Here is a 17,426-nt window from a genome sequence, read left to right as displayed (position 1 = left end):
ATGAAGTTAGTGTTGTAGGCCTGGAGTGTCTTGAAGATTGTCTAACTCAGATGCCTGTTCTGATGCAGAATCTTCCGTGGACCTGCCCACATAATCTTATTCCTTAATCCCAAGCCATGTTGTCTGCAGCATCCTTGGGGCAAATAATAGTCAAGTGGCGAACCAAGCTTCTATCTGACTCCCTTTCCCCTGGTTTCCCCCTCTTGCTGCTGCTGTATCCCATTTCCTTCCTTGATATTGTTGATTCCACCACAGTCAACTGAAATTGCTAATGTAGCATAATGGTGTGACTCAGGAACTTCCTAGTTAAAATCTCACTCCTGCCAAGAAATTACTAGGTGGCTTTAGGCAAGCTACTCCTTCTTAGACTGAGCTCCACAGGGTTACAAATATTTTCCTGCCAAGGTGATTCTAAGGATTTCAACAAGATGAAATATTTGAGTTTCAAAATGTGGTAGCTTACACGGGAGAGGCTGCATACATCCCTTCTCAGGATTGCTTTGAATAATGCTGGTAACAAGAGTTGTACAGTATCTGCTTTATAACTTGTCCCTCCACAAAAACGCTTTAAAAAAAATTAATTGCAGATGTTTGAATAGCTTGCTCTTCTCTTTCAGTTCCCCGAAACCTGGGTATGAATGTATGTGTTACAATTGAGGGAACCTTGACTATGAACAAACTTCTGATTGCCCCTCTCATTATGGGATCTCATCCTGTGGACAACAAAGGGTAAGGAGGAACCACTGACCAGTGTTTTTTGGGTGCTATCATAATGGATTAAATTTCGTGAGATCACCCGTGATGTACATTATGCATGTGCCCATTTTTGGGGGGCCTTAGTAGATTTCTTCAACTTTCTGTATGCTTTTCATTAAATCAGCATTTTCCTCTTTATGGAGTAGGCAAGGAAGCAAAGCAAAGCCTGCATATCATGTTCTGTGGCAGAGAGCAGTGGAAAGTTGAGTCCCTTAACTGGGAACAATCCAGTGAAAGCTTATTCTCAAGCCCTCTGAAATCATTTAGCCTTTGATACAAGTTAAATGGTTGCTCTATTGATTTGAATCAAATTTGGATATGCTTACCTAATGTACCACCTTTCCTATGTGGTATTCTGGGTTGCTTAGGTTTTTTGTTACCACTTGCAACAGCAAGATTTTAGGTCTGAGCCTAACTGTGCAGTAATAAAGATATAATGTTGCCTCAATTCAACTCATGGTCACTGTTAACTTGGTTTTAAAATGTGTATTCCACCTTTCTCCCACAAGGAACACTCTTACTGGTTCAAAGTAATAATATCTAAAAATATACACAAAAAATGTAACCAAAATGCATATCAATAAGAGCATAAAGTGACAGATCAGCAGCATAAATAGGTCAAATGGGACAAAAGCCTCGTTGAAATGCAAACATCTTTATAGCCTTCTTAATGTCAAAAGGACACAAAGCTTAGAAGCACTTCCTGGGTATGATCTCATCATTGTGGTTCATCTGCAAAAGCCTTGTCCTGTGTAACCATAAACTTAATCCCTTGGGTTGAGACACAGAGACCATAGTCCCACCAATCCATCTCAATAAGCAAAGAGGTTTGTTTGGGATGCGGCAACCTTCAAGATACTCTGGATCTAGACTGTTTATGGATTTAAAGTTCAAAGCCAGCATCTTGGGTTGGCCTCCAAACTAATTGGCAATCAGAGCTGCCTCATCAAACTGGTATAATATCTGTGGATATAGAAAAGATGTCCAACCAAAGGTAAGAACTGGTTTCAGAGTTCTAGAGCAGTGATTTTTCAAGCTTTCCAGCTTCTTGAAATACATAAACATGTCTGCAAGGAGCTCCTAACCATCTGCCACAGAACATTGAAGCTGATTTGTTTGGGCCATCAACCAGGCCTGTTGGGCCTCACTCACCCTAAGAATTTGCTTTTGATCTGCCACCACACATTGATTGATAGTGGTCAAGCTGTCTTTCAGGGAAGTTTGTCTGCCAATACTGTGCTTCCTCTTGAGGAAATCCTGTTAAGCTTCCAAGAAGTGCCCCAGGCTGCTTAGAACACTGTTTTCAAAACTACTGCAATCATTTGTGTGAGCAATGGTGTAAAACAAATGTCAATCTCTTCACTTTAAGGACACCCTCCTTCTCCTCAGTCACCAGTGCCAACAGTGTTGATTTGCCAGCTTGCTTTTTCTTGAAGTTCCCGAGACCTATTCCAGTTTCTCAGGCTTTCATTCAAAAACTTCAGAACTCCACAGGTCAGTAATGGCTTCAGATAAGTTGTTTATAGAGTTTAGACTAACATCAGTGAGTTATTTTTAGTGCCACAGTCCAACACTTAACAGAGCAGAAGCAAAAGCATTTCTACATTCCTTGTTGCAAATGTGCATTTCTGGAATTCCCTCACCTACAACTCCCGACTAGCCCACCACTAACTTTAATTAGACATTGAAGACCTTTCTATTTAGCCTTTTCTTGAATATTTTTAGTTCTATTGCTGATTGTTTCTGGATCTGTTCGTTGTTACTTTTACATTACTTTTTAAAAAAAATTTAAATTGTGGTTAATTTTACAATGTGTTTAATATTGTGTGTGTTGACATGGGTTATAAGCCTCCTTTATAGTCCCTTCGTTGTGACAGAAAGTTGACCTAAAATTCTCTTGAATAAATTTCTGCAGGTAATATATGTTTGAGCCTGGAGCTTCAGTGCCAGGGACTGTATCTGTTTTGTTATTGAGAATTTGACTTCCTGAGAATTTTTCCTTTTTTTAAAAAAAGTGTCTTAATATGCTTGAAAATATATGGTACATTCTGGAAAAGGCTCAGAGTAGGGCTGAATAGGATTTTGAGAAATGCCCCTTATTCAGGAATCCTGAAAGCCCCTTATTTGTGTTTTTTTGCCCCCTTCCCAACCACTGGTAACCTAAAACTTATGTATATATAATTCTCCCACTCTGTTTTGCTTCATCCAGACTTTTAAAAAAATCTTGAATTTTAAAGACCTTAATTCTTATCAGTCAAACAAAATATTTAAAATGAGCAGATAAAGCAAAATATTTTTAAGTAGTCATAAAACATCTTTCCACAGCTTAAGGTGGCATAATAATTAATACTTAAATAACTTACCTCCTGCGGGGGATGCCATGGGGTGCGGGGAGTCCCATGGAGTGCTCTGCAAGGCTCCCCACAGCTTGCAGAAAGTGAAAGTTGTGATCACAACCCACATCCAGTTTCTATAAGCTGCAGAGGGCCCTGCAGAATGCTCCACAGGACTCCCTGCACACCCTGGACCCTAGCAGGAGATAAGTTATGCTTTTTAAAAGCCCCCACAGCGGTGCGATCCTGCCTTCCCCGCCCCTTAAGGGGGAAGTGGCCAGGACACTCAGGCCGGGGTGTCATGACACCCCAGTTTGACAATAACTGCTGTAGTTTATCAGGCATTTGAACCCAAATCTTCCAAGTCCAGCATGGGACTACATAGATTTCTTCTATTAGCTTGGCTACGTTAATTGTTTTATAGTTCTTGGCATTCAGTTGCCAAATTATATGTGTGTTAGTTCCATATGAGCAATTTCTGAAAACTTAAATTATGATTCAGTGGGCAGTGAACATCTCCCACATGGAAATTGCTATTATAGTTTCCTCTATCAAAAACTTAAGGTATGGGTAGCAACAGCATATGATACAGGGATGTGCGGTGTGGGTGCAGTAGGTGAGGCAGAACTGCCCATCATAGTCCATGGAAAAGCACTGCAGCTGCCTCTCCTGCTTACACTCAAGGAGGCTCTTCTTACACCTGCTTTCTCAGGTGTGAGACTATGGACTACATTGTCTCCATGGACTACAGTGGGGCAGTTCTACCTCACCTGTTGTCCCCACATCACATGTCCCTGCTATAGTATAGGTAGCAGCAAGCATGCAATTTTTGGGGTGGATGTCCATGGTTTCTTTTTATATCCCCAGGTATCCCATTGTTTGATACATCACCTACATATGTCCCCTTATATGAACTCATCACACAATTTGAGCTTTCCAAGGAGGAGGACCCTGGACCATTGAACCACAATATGCGCTTCTATGCAGTAAGTTACCAAATGGGAACTCAAAACACATGTGATTCGGTGACGGAGCTAGAAGAATCCTAGGCACTTAGACACCTAAACGTTGACGCTAGGCTCTAAATGCAGTTTTTTCCAACCATGATTAGATGAAATAAGCCAGCATTTTTCAACGTTTGTCTTCCACTGTACCACTTTGCATGCTCCACCTATTGGAAGTCCCACTGTAAGTAACTGGTGATGACATCATTACCAGTTGCTTCCAGGTTGGGAGGCCAGATGCGACATGACAAGCACCAGTAAGTTCATGGAAAAGCATGTTTCGATGCTCTACCTGCTGAGCCATATCACTATTTGTCATGTTGCCTTGTGTTGCTGGTTTCACTGCTGGGCAGCAGGTGTCCAGTCGAACCCACGCATACCACCAGATACCACTTCAGGTACTTCTGGTGGTACCTGTACCACTTGTTGAGAAACACTGAAATAGGATCTGGCAATAGATAATGATGCTCAGAATTACCTACATTTCTAGAGACTTTGTCTTATATGACTGTCTAATACTGATAAGATAAGAATTTACCATTGTAGTCTACCCTGAGGCTTCAGGAGACAATGGGCCCAAACTTCCCGTGTTTGTATGTCTGAATAACAGGGCCTTGAATTAATAGGATCTTGTTTCTAATATTCCCTTTATTAGTGCTTCCCAAACCTTTTAGCACTGCAACCCACTTTCAGTCCAAAAAGGTCTCCCACCCCCTCTCCCATACTCCACGCCCTCCCAGTTGCTCACCCAGGGGGGGAGGGAAACCAGCTACTTTGGTGCTGTGCTGGCAGGGCGGTGGCCAATGCCTTTTGGCTTGTCTGACACAATGGATTGTAGCTGCTCAGTGTGGCCATTTGGGCTTATTCAGGAGTTGGCCTTTTTTGCGACCCACTGAAAATCAGCTGGTGAGTTGTGACCCACAGTTTGGGAACCACTGCCCTATGTGATTATACTAGTAATAATTAGAGGTGCTTGTTTCCTGTGAGTCAGATAGGATTACAGTCTCTTACTGAACACAGTGGGCTTACTTCTGAGTAAGGTAAATAACACCATTTTCAAAACACTTCTGGTAATAATATAAGTGTACACAAAATAGATTGGTTCTGGATTTGTACCAGGGGGGCCTTTCTGGAGGCTTTCAGAGGGTCAAAGAGGCCACACGCGGCCTTCCTGAACCTCCGGGGCCTTGTAAAGGTTTTAAAACTTTAACTTCAGATTTCCCCACGAGAAACCAGAAGTGATTTTTTTTCTGGCCCTCCGAAGGCCTTACAAGGCTGTGCGTGGCCTCTCCAGCCCTCCGAAGATCTCTGGAAAGGAGGTAGCTGATGGGACCAGTGAGGAGAGCTGCAGTCCAGACAGGGTGGCAGTATGCAGTCATGGCACTGGGACCAGGATCACCACTGTACTGAAAATATTTTCAAGCTGTCTTATGAGGAGTAGGTTACCAAATAAGAAGTGTTATATATCAAGGTATAATGAGATAGTGAAAAACTATCTATTTTCATCCCGGTGCCAGTGGATTAATTATTATGCTGAGTTATTTATAAAATAAGGTCCCAAAGAAAGCGGGAAGTATAACTTTAAGGCCTGGGTCTTGCATCCTTTGCACTAGCTTTGTTTTTAAAAAAAATAGTGGTTGAGTTTGCATCTTCTGGCTACCTGTGCTTGTGTAGCGGTATTCCGTGGTTTACAATTCGTAAACGTAAGATTTGTGATGTGATGTTTTCCTATATCAGGCTCTGCCAGGACAGCAGCACTGCTATTTCCTCAACAAAGATGCACCCTTGCCAGATGGACGAAGCCTTCAAGGAACTCTACTCAGCAAAATTCCTTTCCACCACCCTAGTCGGGTGCCTCTCATCCTCAACTTGATCAGGCATCAGGTGGCCTACAACACACTGATAGGCAGTTGTGTCAAGCGAACAGTCCTAAAAGAAGGTAGGTACTGCCCATAATATAGGATTCAAAGTGGTTTTAGACACTGGTCCTCATAATCCATGTTGTAGCAGCACTGGAATTGAGCAGGCAGGAGGTCTCCTTGGGATAAGGGACCATTTATTCCCTTAACCCTTGTCAAGGGTTCGTAGGACAGGGGTTAGGATATGGTGGAGGCCTCCTCCATTGTCTGTCCTGGGCCTGAACTGTCCCTCCATGCCCTTCCCTCACCCTGAAATGCCCCCCACCTCTGTTTCACCCTCTCCCCATTGCCTGGTACAGCACTTATATTCCCCAGTGGCTACCAGACAGGATATAGTGCTCACGGGACAGTGCAGGTCTTCTGGTTGCTCTGTTACTCTCCAGATATTGAAAAGTGTTTTTCAGCACTTCTACAGCATGGCATTGCAGCACTCGCCTAGCATAGAATTGGGCTGCCTGACACTCAAGATGAACCACCTGGCTAAACTCAAATCCCATTGAGTTCAATGGGATTTCTTAGAAATATCCCTTGTAATTGCTTTATTCTGTTGGCCATTCGTCCTGGGGAGACACAGCTTCCCTAATAAAACTGAAAGACCTTTAGTCCAATTCACTCTTTACAAACATGTTTGGATTTAAGGCCAGGCTTCCCAAATTGACCACAGATCTCCACTTTTTAGTGCAGGGGGCTACTAGGGGGAGAGAAACTGTTCCCCGACCAACTACTTGATCTCCCAAACCCAGATCTTGTGTGTCTTGATTAAACTGAGAGGAATAGAAGTAGATATATTTTTCTCATGTTTATCTGAATTTAGCTTTGGGGTGAATTCTTTTTTTTACTTCAGACCCAAGAGAACATGGCTTCTAGGCCATTAGATGCCTGTACCAACCAGATCTTTGCTGTATTAACAAGCTCTTCTCTCTTTTCAGATTCCCCTGGGATCCTGCAGTTTGAAGTCTGCCCCCAGTCTGACTCCTGTTTCAGTGTGTCCTTCCAGCATCCTGTAAATGACTCCTTAGTTTGTGGTGAGTTGCAGAGAAGGGTGAGGGATGGGTGGGCGGGAGATGTGTGTCAGCAAGTAGGCGTTTATAGTAATAAGAAAATGATTATTCTGTTTTCACTTTAACACCTCATCATGACTCCTCTATATCTTTCAGTGGTTATGGATGTGCAAGATTCTACCCACGTGAACTGTAAATTGTATAAAGGACTTTCTGATGCCCTCATTTGCACAGATGACTTCATTGCTAAAGTTGTTCAAAGGTATGTCATGCTTCCTAAGCCAGAACAAAAAAATATTTGGAGAATGTGGTTAAATATAAACTTGACTCCACAGGAGTGCATTTAAAATGAAAGTTTCACTAAAGGGAAAAGTCACTTGATTTCCCTCCACGTATGTTCATTTTCGTTCATCCTTATTTGCCTTATTTCTACTTTTCATGGTGGCAGCATTGAAGTAGGAAAGGTCTACACAGAACAACCTCTTCTCAGTAATTGGTTAACTGTGCCTGGTCAGGGAGGAAGGGTCCTGTTTTCTCCTCCTAGAGCAGTGGTCTCCAAACCGCAGGACGACTGCATCCAGCAAACTTCTTCCTTGGGCATCACTTACCATTCTGCACCACAGCCACTTAGGTTTGCAGCCAGTCACCCCAGAAACTCATGCCAGGCAACCACTTCTGCTGCCCGTCTTCCCAGCAGGCTGTGTGTCTGAATATCCAGGCGGCGGCAGCTGCCCAGCCCAAATTTCTGAGGTAATCGGCTGCAAAGAAAGCAGCTACCACATGGAGCGGTAAGCACCATATGGGGAAGATGTTTTTAAGGCTTTGTATCTGCCCCATGGGCCAGGGTTTGATGCCCACTGTCTTAGCATATAGGACTCCTGAATTGATTTTGTCAAACGGCTTCAGTGGTACAGTATCACCAAATCTTTCAGCACTTTACATTGCAGTGACATCTTCGTTTCTAGAAAAGATAAAAGGGCAGGAGGTCTGGTCTAGAGGGTAGAGCCTCCATTTGCCTGAAGATAACATCCACCAGGTCGCCAGTTCGAGGCCACCAGCACCACAAATGGTGAGACCTTGAAGCAGCTGACAAGCTGAAGCTGAGCTATTCCATCTGCTCTGAGCGTGGGATGATGGAGGCCAGAATGTGAAACCAGATCAGAATGAAACATCTGAATGTTGTGGTTCTTGAAAGATAGAACCTTCTTTCAATTGTAAAAATCCCTACGGGGATTTAAATAAGCCCTCCTATGTAAACCGCCTTGAATAAAGTCGTTAATAAAAGACCAAGAAAGGCAGTATATAAATACCTGTATTATTATTATTATTATTATTATTAACTTCCGCCCCCAAAATTTCTTCCTCATGTATTCTGTGCAGCCACACTTGTGGATATCGCGCTTGTGTCACTAGAATGTTTAAGGGCGCAATCCTAACCAACTTGCCAGCACTGACATAGTTGTGGCAGTGGGGCAAGTGCTGCATCCTGCAGTTGGGGGGCAGTCATGGAGGCCTCCTCAAAGTAAGGCAATGTTTGTTCCCTTATACTTAGGAGCTGCATTGCCCTTATGTCAGTGCTGGAAAATTGGGTTAGGATTGCGGCCTAAGTTTGATAAGAGTTGTGGCCCCTCCCCCCTGTCAGCAAGAGCTAGCCTGCAAAAGTCTTGAAGATGGGGTGGCCCATCACTCCTAATCCCTCAGTTCTTTTCTTGCTGCCGAAGTTAATGGAAGCGCAAACAAGTGTCCAGAAATCTGTGGCTTTTGCCCTGTTCCTCATGCCCTGCAACAGTCCTCCTGCAACTGGATCAGGTGATCACACTTCAAGAAGCCATAAAATATCTTCTACTTGATTCTTATCTGGAAGGGTGTGACCTATTCTTGAAAGCTCTTTTCAACTGAGAGTTAGCTCCAAGCGTCAGCTTTTGTGTAGAAAAGTTTACATGCTCTCAGGCCTCTGATGCCCAGCAAGAGTGAGTGAGGCTCAGAATCTTGCTTTTTGTGCTGATTTTACTAGTTGAAAAATATTTTTTGCTTCTCCAGCAGCAGGAGCCTAAGCCTGCTGCCCAGCTATGGACCAACAACAAAAAGCCACTTAATAACCATGTTTTTCCTGTATAGTGTGTATAATGCATGTGCACACAATTATATACGTGTGTTTTTCTATTTCACTATGTGAAAACAGCTGCCCAACATGCCTGCACAGTGAAATAGATGTGTTCTTCACATATGGTAGGATATATGTGCATTGTGCACACCTTCCCCTATATTAGAGTGATACTTGTAGGCAAATATATCATGTAGGAAGTGGACCTGAAAAAGTGAACCTGTCTTCTCTGTCTCTCTCTTGTGCCCGCTATACTTCTCCTGTCGTTGAAGTGAGAGGAGACAATAATTATGCACATTTATCTTGATGTGAATTTGAATTATTTATTCTCAGCTCGGAGTTTGGGTTTAATATGTACAAAATATGCATCAAATATGTACATTTTGTACCAAGGCAAGAAATGCATAGGTCTGTAAAACCTACACTTTGTGTTCTCACTCTGAATCTTAGGGCCAGTCCTTCACTTCAACATTTTTTAAAAATGCTTGTAGCATGTTTTATTTTTTCAAAGGTTCCATAGCCATATTCATCTGAATATCAGTTCAACAGATCCTAAATATGCTTTTGTAGTTCTGTGTGTTTATGGAATGAAATATTAAAGAGATTAATACTGAGGAGAAGGAGACTTCTTCAGAGAGGTACATGCCTACTCCTTTTTCCTAAAAACTTTATCAGAGTAGAGCCTACTTCCTTGTTTTCCAGAATGTCACTGTCTTACCATGGGAGAATAACTGCTTCATTCTTAAAAGAGCAGAGGAGGGTAATTGTAGGATAACTTCATAATGACTTTGCTGAATATGGGCTGCCTTGTGAAAAAGTACCATATAAAAAGTACCATATGAAAGTAAGGCTAAATAATATGTTGAAAAACACCTAGTACTTGTTTACCTTCTATCATGGTTGGCACAGGTTTGAACTTCTGTTGCAAATTACTGTAGGTGATGTTGGAACTAAATCTGCTTTCCTGCATATTGTGTCTTATAGGTGCATGTCAATTCCTGTGACCATGAGAGCCATCCGTAGAAAGGCTGAGACAATCCAAGCTGACACACCAGCCCTTTCTCTCATTGCAGAGACAGTTGAAGACATGGTGAAGAAGAACTTGCCCCCTGCCAGCAGCCCTGGTTATGGCATGACTGCTGGCAATAACCCAATGAGTGGCACAACCACCCCAACTAGTACTTTCCCTGGGGGGCCAATCTCCACCTTGTTCAACATGAGCATGGGCATAAAAGAACGGCATGATTCAGTGGGCCATGGAGAGGACTTCAGCAAAGTATCTCAAAACCCCATTCTGACAAGCTTGCTGCAGATCACAGGCAACGTGGGCTCCACCATTGGCTCCAGCCCCACTCCTCCACACCATACACCTCCCCCTGTGTCATCTCCTGCAAGCAACACCAAGAACCATCCCATGCTCATGAACTTGCTGAAGGACAATCCAACTCAAGATTTCTCAACCCTCTATGCAAGCAGCACAGTTGAGAGGCAGAACTCCTCTTCTGGCTCCCCAAGGATGGAAATGGGGCCAGGGGGCAACAAACAAAAGAAGAAAAAATCACGCATCCTAGCAGACAAACCCAAGCATCAGACTGAAGATGACTTCCAGAGAGAGCTGTTCTCCATGGATGTTGATTCTCAGAACCCCATATTTGATGTCAATATGACCGCTGATACCTTAGATACCCCCCATATTACTCCAGCACCCAGTCAATGCAGCACTCCACCAACAACCTATCCACAGTCTATACCTCATGCCCAGCCCAGTATTCAAAGGATGGTCCGACTTTCCAGTTCAGACAGCATTGGTGCTGATGTCACAGATATCCTTTCAGACATAGCAGAGGAAGCTGCCAAGCTGCCGAGTACTAGTGAAGATTGCCCTCCCATTGGAACACCAGTGAGGGACTCTTCTAGTTCAGGGCATTCCCAAAGTGCACTGTTTGATCCTGATGTCTTTCAGTCAAACAACAGTGAAAATCCTTATACTGACCCTGCTGACCTGATTGCTGATGCTACTGTGAGCCCAAACAGTGACTCTTCAAATCAGTTTTTCCCTGATGGAGTTGATTTCAACCCTGACCTCCTGAACAGCCAGAGCCAGAGTGGTTTTGGGGAAGAGTATTTTGATGATAGCAGCCAGAGCGGGGACGCTGATGACTTCAAGGGCTTTGCACCACAAACGATAAGTACTTTGGGTGTGCAGGTGCTGGGGGGAGATGGAGGGGAGAGTAAGTTCAAGGCAAGCAGCCAAGCGGACACAGTCGACTTTAGTATTATTACTGCTGCCAGCAAGGCTCTTGGAGTCTCTGATGTCATGGAGCATCATAGTGGAAGCCAGAGCCCTTTACTGAGCACAGGAGATTTGGGGAAGGAAAAGTTGCAGAAGCGGGTCAAAGAGGGTAATGGTTCCGGGAGTTCTTTAATGGGCCCTGGGCTAGATGGCAAGGGTGGAAAACGCAGCCGCACCCCATCCAGCGATGGGAAGAGTAAAGAAAAGGTCCAGAAGCGGAGGAAGGTGGAGCCAGAAGGCAAATCTCCCTCTCATAGTTCATCCACCAGGCCTTTCACCCCACCAGCAAGCACAGGTGGCTCAAAATCTCCTGGAAGTTCAGGCAGATCTCAGACTCCCCCCGGGGTAGCCACCCCTCCCATTCCCAAAATCACCATTCAGATTCCCAAGGGAACAGTGACTGTTGGCAAACCTTCCCATGGGCAATACACAAGCAGTGGCTCAGTCTCTTCCTTGAGCAGCAAAAGTCATCACAGTCATTCATCGTCCTCCTCCTCTTCTTCATCATCGTCGTCGTCCTCATCCTCTTCGTCTTCCTCATCGACCTCGGGCAAAATAAAGAGCAAGTCGGATGGATCTTCTGGGTCCAAGATGAGCAGCAGCCTCTACTCGGGCCAAGGCGGCTCTGGATCAGGTCAGTCCAAAAGCTCCACCCAATCAGTGGGCAAGCCCGGGTCCTCCCCCATCACAAAACACGGCCTCAGCAGCGGCTCTGGAGGTACCAAGATCAAACCTCAAGGGAAGCCTTCATCGCTTATGAACACTTCCATGAGTAAACCAAACATTTCTCCTTCTCATTCTAGACCCTCGAGCGGTTCTGACAAGCTGGCCTCTCCGATGAAACCCGTTCCAGGTACTCCCCCGTCGTCTAAAGCAAAGTCCCCTATTAGTTCCAGTGCGGGAGGTTCCCACATGTCTGGGACAGGATCAAGCTCAAGCATGAAGTCCTCTTCAGGGATGGGGTCCTCCGGTTCCATGTCCCAGAAACAACTCCCATCTTCGAATTCTTCAGCAGGATCGTCATCTTCCTTTTCATCTGGCAGCTCTTCCATGTCCTCATCTCAGAATCAGCACGGGAGTTCCAAAGGCAAGTCCCCAAGCCGGAACAAAAAGCCATCTTTGACTGCTGTCATTGACAAACTTAAGCATGGTGTTGTTACCAGTGGCCCTGGAGGTGAAGACGCAGTGGATGGACAGATGGTCCAAAGTTCCAATTCCTCAAGTCACTCCATGTCCTCCAAACACAACCTGTCTGGAAGTGAATTGCAGGGAAAACGGGAGAGAAGTGACAAGGAGAAATCCAAAGTCTCTGTTTCAGGAGGTTCCTCTGACTCTTCCAAGAAGGCTTCTGATTCAAAGAATGTTGGAAGTACTGGTGTGGCCAAGATCATCATAAGCAAACATGATGGCGGTTCTCCCAGCATTAAAGCCAAAGTTACCTTGCAAAAACCTGGGGAAGGAGCTGGAGATGGCTTGAGGCCTCAGATGTCATCTTCTAAAAATTATGGCTCACCACTCATAAGTGGATCCACTCCAAAACATGAGCGCTGTTCTCCTAGCCACAGCAAATCTCCTGCGTACACCCCCCAAAATATTGACAGTGAGAGTGAGTCAGGATCATCCATAGCAGAGAAATCTTATCAAAACAGCCCTAGCTCAGATGATGGAATTAGACCACTTCCAGAATACAGCTCAGAAAAGCATAAGAAGCACAAAAAAGAAAAGAAGAAAGTGAAAGATAAAGATCGTGACAGGGATAGGGATCGTGACAAAGAGAGGGACAAAAAGAAAACTCACAGCATTAAGCCAGAGAGCTGGTCTAAATCCCCCATCTCTTCAGAACAGTCTCTGTCTATGACGAGCAATGCCATTCTCACATCAGATAGGCCATCCAGGCCCAGCCCTGATTTTTTGATTGGGGAGGAAGATGATGATCTGATGGACGTTGCTCTAATAAGAAATTAAGAATATTTGCTGAATGGTATTTTATTTAGGCTTTTAAAAATTCTTGTTTTGTTTTGTGATTTTTTTTTAAAACTTGGTGGTAACACCTGAATGAATTCCAGAACAAACAAACCTCTTTTTCAAACATCCTTCCTGATGAATGAAGTGTAATAAGAAATGTATTTTTAAAGTTTCCAGAAGTGTACATGATATAATGAATACATACTCTCCCCCACCCCGTTTCATAGGGTAACTACCACAAAGGATTGATATGAATGCATCAAACTATTAGATTTACTCCTGCTGCTGGTTGTCAGAGTTCTGTCTACTTGCAAGCATTTCATCTCTTTTAGCAGAATCATATTTTTCTCTTGCACCACAATTTTTGGAACATTTCCATTTAATGGTGCATATTTTTGAACTTTTAAACATGTAGAAGTTTAGCTTGATTGAGTTATTTTTTTTTTTACAAAAGGGGGGGAGGAAAAAGTTCCACTAAAACAGTGGAATTTGTTCAGTATCTGATATCTCCCCATTGTGCTGGCAGTTATCCTGTTTTAAAAAAAATCTGCATTGACCTCTTGTGTTGAACGGATAGCACAATTTTCTTTGTTCCTCACCCAAACAGTGAAGTATTCTAATGTAGTTGTGTTGTATCTTTATGGTCATTTGGCTTAATCTTTTGTGTCAGCAGTGTTGTTGTTTTTTAAATGTACACAGCTCTGTTGGTTTTCATGCATGTATCATGGGTGTTGCAACTGGATGGTACAAGAACTTCAGTTTGGTGAAGAGAGAGAGCTCCTTGGGTCTGGTTTCCCTTTTGCCTCAGTGAGTCCAGTTTGCTTGGCAGTAAGGTCAATTACCTCATTGTCACGGAAGCCACTATAATGCCAGAAATCTAAGCTTTGAGTTTACATAGGAGTTGACTATGCAGCTAATTCCTATGGTGGTGACACCCAAGCTTTGATTGTTCTTTTGTCAACTTCCCACATGCCTTCACGCTACTACGTTACTAGAACAGAATGGAAGAAACTACACTACGGCAGCAATTTGGTACACAGTCACTTAGGAGTAAGTCCAATTGAACTCAGTAGGCTTACTTCTGAATAGACATTCATAGGATTGTACTTTAGAGCAGCTGTTCCCAACATCCTACTTGGACTGGGGGAGGATAGTTCTCTGGAGGAGCTTACCTGGGGGATCGTGCTGGCCTCCAGGAGGGTCCTGGAGGCTCGTAACTCCCTTCTTTGTGCAAAAACCAGAAGTGAGCTCCAGTCATCAACTGGAGCTATTTGCTGCAGAGGGGGATGTGAGCCTTCAGGACCCTCTCTGAGGCCAGTGCTTACCCCCCCCCCCAGGTAAGTTTAAAATTGTCTTGCTCCTGGCAGTGCCACGATTGCTGCAGCACCGTTGGGGTACCCATGGGCCACTCCCCTTAAGAGGAAATGACCCTCTTCAGGATCCCCTGGTGGGTCGCAACCCACCAGTTTGCGAACCGCTGCTTTAGAGGAGCTTGCATGCCACTGATGTACTTAGCACTCCATTAACATGTAACTCATTAAGGGAAATACTATCAAACATACTGACTTGCTACCTGTACCTAGTGCTGCTATAGTAGATTAAGATTTCCACTTACAATTTACCTTGCTGTGTTCTCTTGCTGTTCTGTGAGCCCCAGTGTGGACACAAAGTTCTCTGAACAGCAGAGTCAGTGGTGTAGCTGGAAGGAGTACTGCCCTGGGGGACACTTTCCAGGGCCGCCCCCTGACCATCACCCCTCCAAACGCTACCAGAACTATGCTCCGGTTGCATCTGGAGGGTGTTTTGAGGCTTATGGAAGGCCTTAAAATGTCACTTCCAGTTTTTTTTTTGGGGGGGGGAAGAGTTTGGAGGGGTACAGCTCAGCGGGTGAAGAAGTGGATGATGGCATCAACTCCGCCCTTAAAGCTGTGTTGCCAGAGAGCAAGGCATCGCCTGCCCCCCACCTATGCAAGTGGCTCGTCAGATCTTTACATCAAGCGTTCTCTGATGTTCAAGAGAATATGGCTCCATGTGCGACCAGAGTCTTTTATTAGCCATAGACAGTATACAGCCAACCGACTCTGCATAGCGGTGGCTCCACAGCTTTGCGGATACTACAGTGCATCCCAAAGTGTCTGCATTGTAGACAGTATATGGTTGGATCTGCCGCACCATTGTTTTTAAATGATTAAGAATCACACACACACACACGTTTTCCTTGACATGCATTTCTGCCTCCAGTATTTAATTCGGACCAAATTACGCAATCTTCTTACTACAGGAGCCTGATTGTGGGGTTTTCCTATCTAGAGGCCCAAGAGACACCATGGGTGGTGGTGGTTAATCACAACGTTCCTTGCTATTGTAACATTCCTTACAAGAGCAAGCACAGCTTGGAATATAAATCTGTATCTGATCAGGCCACAGCAAGCTATTCTCCACATACCACAGTATTTTTTTTTCACTTTGGAAAAGCTACTGTCTAAGAAAAATTGTACAAAAACTATCAAAATGAGAGGTTTCACTGTTCAAGGCATTGGAAAATTTTGTATCCCAGCATCATGATGTGAATGGTGTTTTCGTAGTGGGCCACTTTTCATAGTTCATGTATCCTCTAATTTGAACTGAATTGTTGGAAATTTGCAGAATGGAGGTTGTGAATAGCAATGGAATACAGTTGGTCCTTTAAGTACTAATGGTACAGTATCTAAAAATTAAACATGGTATTGGCTCTTACTAGATTTTTGAAACTGGTTATCAGTTTTAATCCCAAAGCTGAACAGGATCCAAAACTATTCATGCTAAATTTTAAGTGAACAACTATCTTCATTCAGTAATTCAGCCATTTATGTAGAAATCTTCAAGCAGGATAGGCTTGATCCAGGCCAGTTGTATTTATTCATGAAGTATCTCCATAAGGTGTAACCTAATTATTCCCATTCACCCCTTCCTTGGTTCACAAGGATTGAGCATGCAAGGCCTTGTTATAGGAAATGGAATGCGCACACTTCCTCCAGTTCCCTGTAATGGTCTAGGGAACTATTTGCTGCAGGGGTATGCGTAGTACATGGTTCATTTTGCCCTGTTCATGGACTGTATTTAGAGTCCCATGAGTTCTGTGCAAGTCTAAAACCTGCTATCTTACCAACAAAACAGATTCAATAAATTGTACAGTAAGACTTTGGATCCTGTCATACCAACAGATAGAGCATTTTACAATCTGCTTTTAATAGATGATATTGCTTTCTCCATCAGCAGGGACACGTTTTTCCTAGGGAATGGAGTAAAGTAATCATTCAAATAAAAAGTTCCAACAATTAGAGTTGGAGTACAGATGACAGTATCATATACACCTCTTTTGTGTTAATGATCTCATGAACTACTTCTAAAAGTACATTTAGTCACAATATTTTATTTTAGTCACAATATTTTAGTCACAATATTGTCTTTGTAAAGACAAAGCAAACTGAAGAACATAGGAAAGTTTAAACCTTTTACTCTTGGGTAAAGCTGTTTACATTGAGATTAAAAAGCTGGTTTTTTTCCCCCTTTATATGTAAATAATGTGCCATTTATTCTTTATTTTATGAACTGTTGTGTAAATACCGCTTCTGATGACTTGGAGGGCAAGGTGGGGAAAAAGTAATGTGTGTTTAGTTTTCTGAGGGTGTACCTCAAATAACATGTTGGTTTTACATGCCAATAAATTTGTTTAGTAAAAATGCTTACCCTGTCTTGATTACTTCAATTAAATATTGTTGATGCAATTGAGAGAGATTCCAATTGACAGGTGAGTGCTGTGTTGGTAACAGGGAGGCCTTTGAAACCTTGACTTTAAAACTATCTCAGAACTTACATGCATCACGTCTATTATTATTATTATTAACAGTATTTATATACCGCTTTTCAACAAAAAGTTTACAAAGCAGTTTACAGAGAAAATCTATTTAATGTGGATTTAGATATAAGAAGCACAGTCCTTTTTCCACTGGAATTTTGTGTGTTACATAGACAAGGCAGGGGGTGTACAAATTAGCAGTTGGGGTGGGAT

General features: G+C 43.3%; 1 protein-coding gene across 2 annotated transcripts in view; it reads left to right on the top strand.

Annotated features, from left to right (window-relative positions):
- MED1 (mediator complex subunit 1) overlaps positions 1–17,070 on the top strand; it is a 36,283-nt gene extending 19,213 nt beyond the window's left edge. Inside the window, exons 11-18 of one of the 2 annotated variants that reach the window (XM_066627946.1) lie at positions 618–729; positions 2,126–2,250; positions 3,957–4,075; positions 5,831–6,032; positions 6,942–7,037; positions 7,170–7,275; positions 10,102–12,044; positions 12,214–12,315. In XM_066627946.1, the coding sequence (XP_066484043.1) occupies positions 618–729; positions 2,126–2,250; positions 3,957–4,075; positions 5,831–6,032; positions 6,942–7,037; positions 7,170–7,275; positions 10,102–12,044; positions 12,214–12,251 (2,741 nt within the window). In that variant the 3' untranslated portion in view covers positions 12,252–12,315. Of the gene's footprint in view, positions 1–617; positions 730–2,125; positions 2,251–3,956; positions 4,076–5,830; positions 6,033–6,941; positions 7,038–7,169; positions 7,276–10,101 lie in introns of both variants that reach the window. The other variant, XM_066627945.1, reaches the window with a different exon arrangement.
- Positions 17,071–17,426: the final 356 nt, after the last annotated feature.

Source organism: Tiliqua scincoides, chromosome 5 (assembly GCF_035046505.1).
Source record: "Tiliqua scincoides isolate rTilSci1 chromosome 5, rTilSci1.hap2, whole genome shotgun sequence".
Classification (NCBI taxonomy): Eukaryota; Metazoa; Chordata; class Lepidosauria; order Squamata; family Scincidae; genus Tiliqua; species Tiliqua scincoides.
Note: the sequence above shows the minus strand (reverse complement) of the source record. Positions and strands in the feature narration are given on the sequence as shown.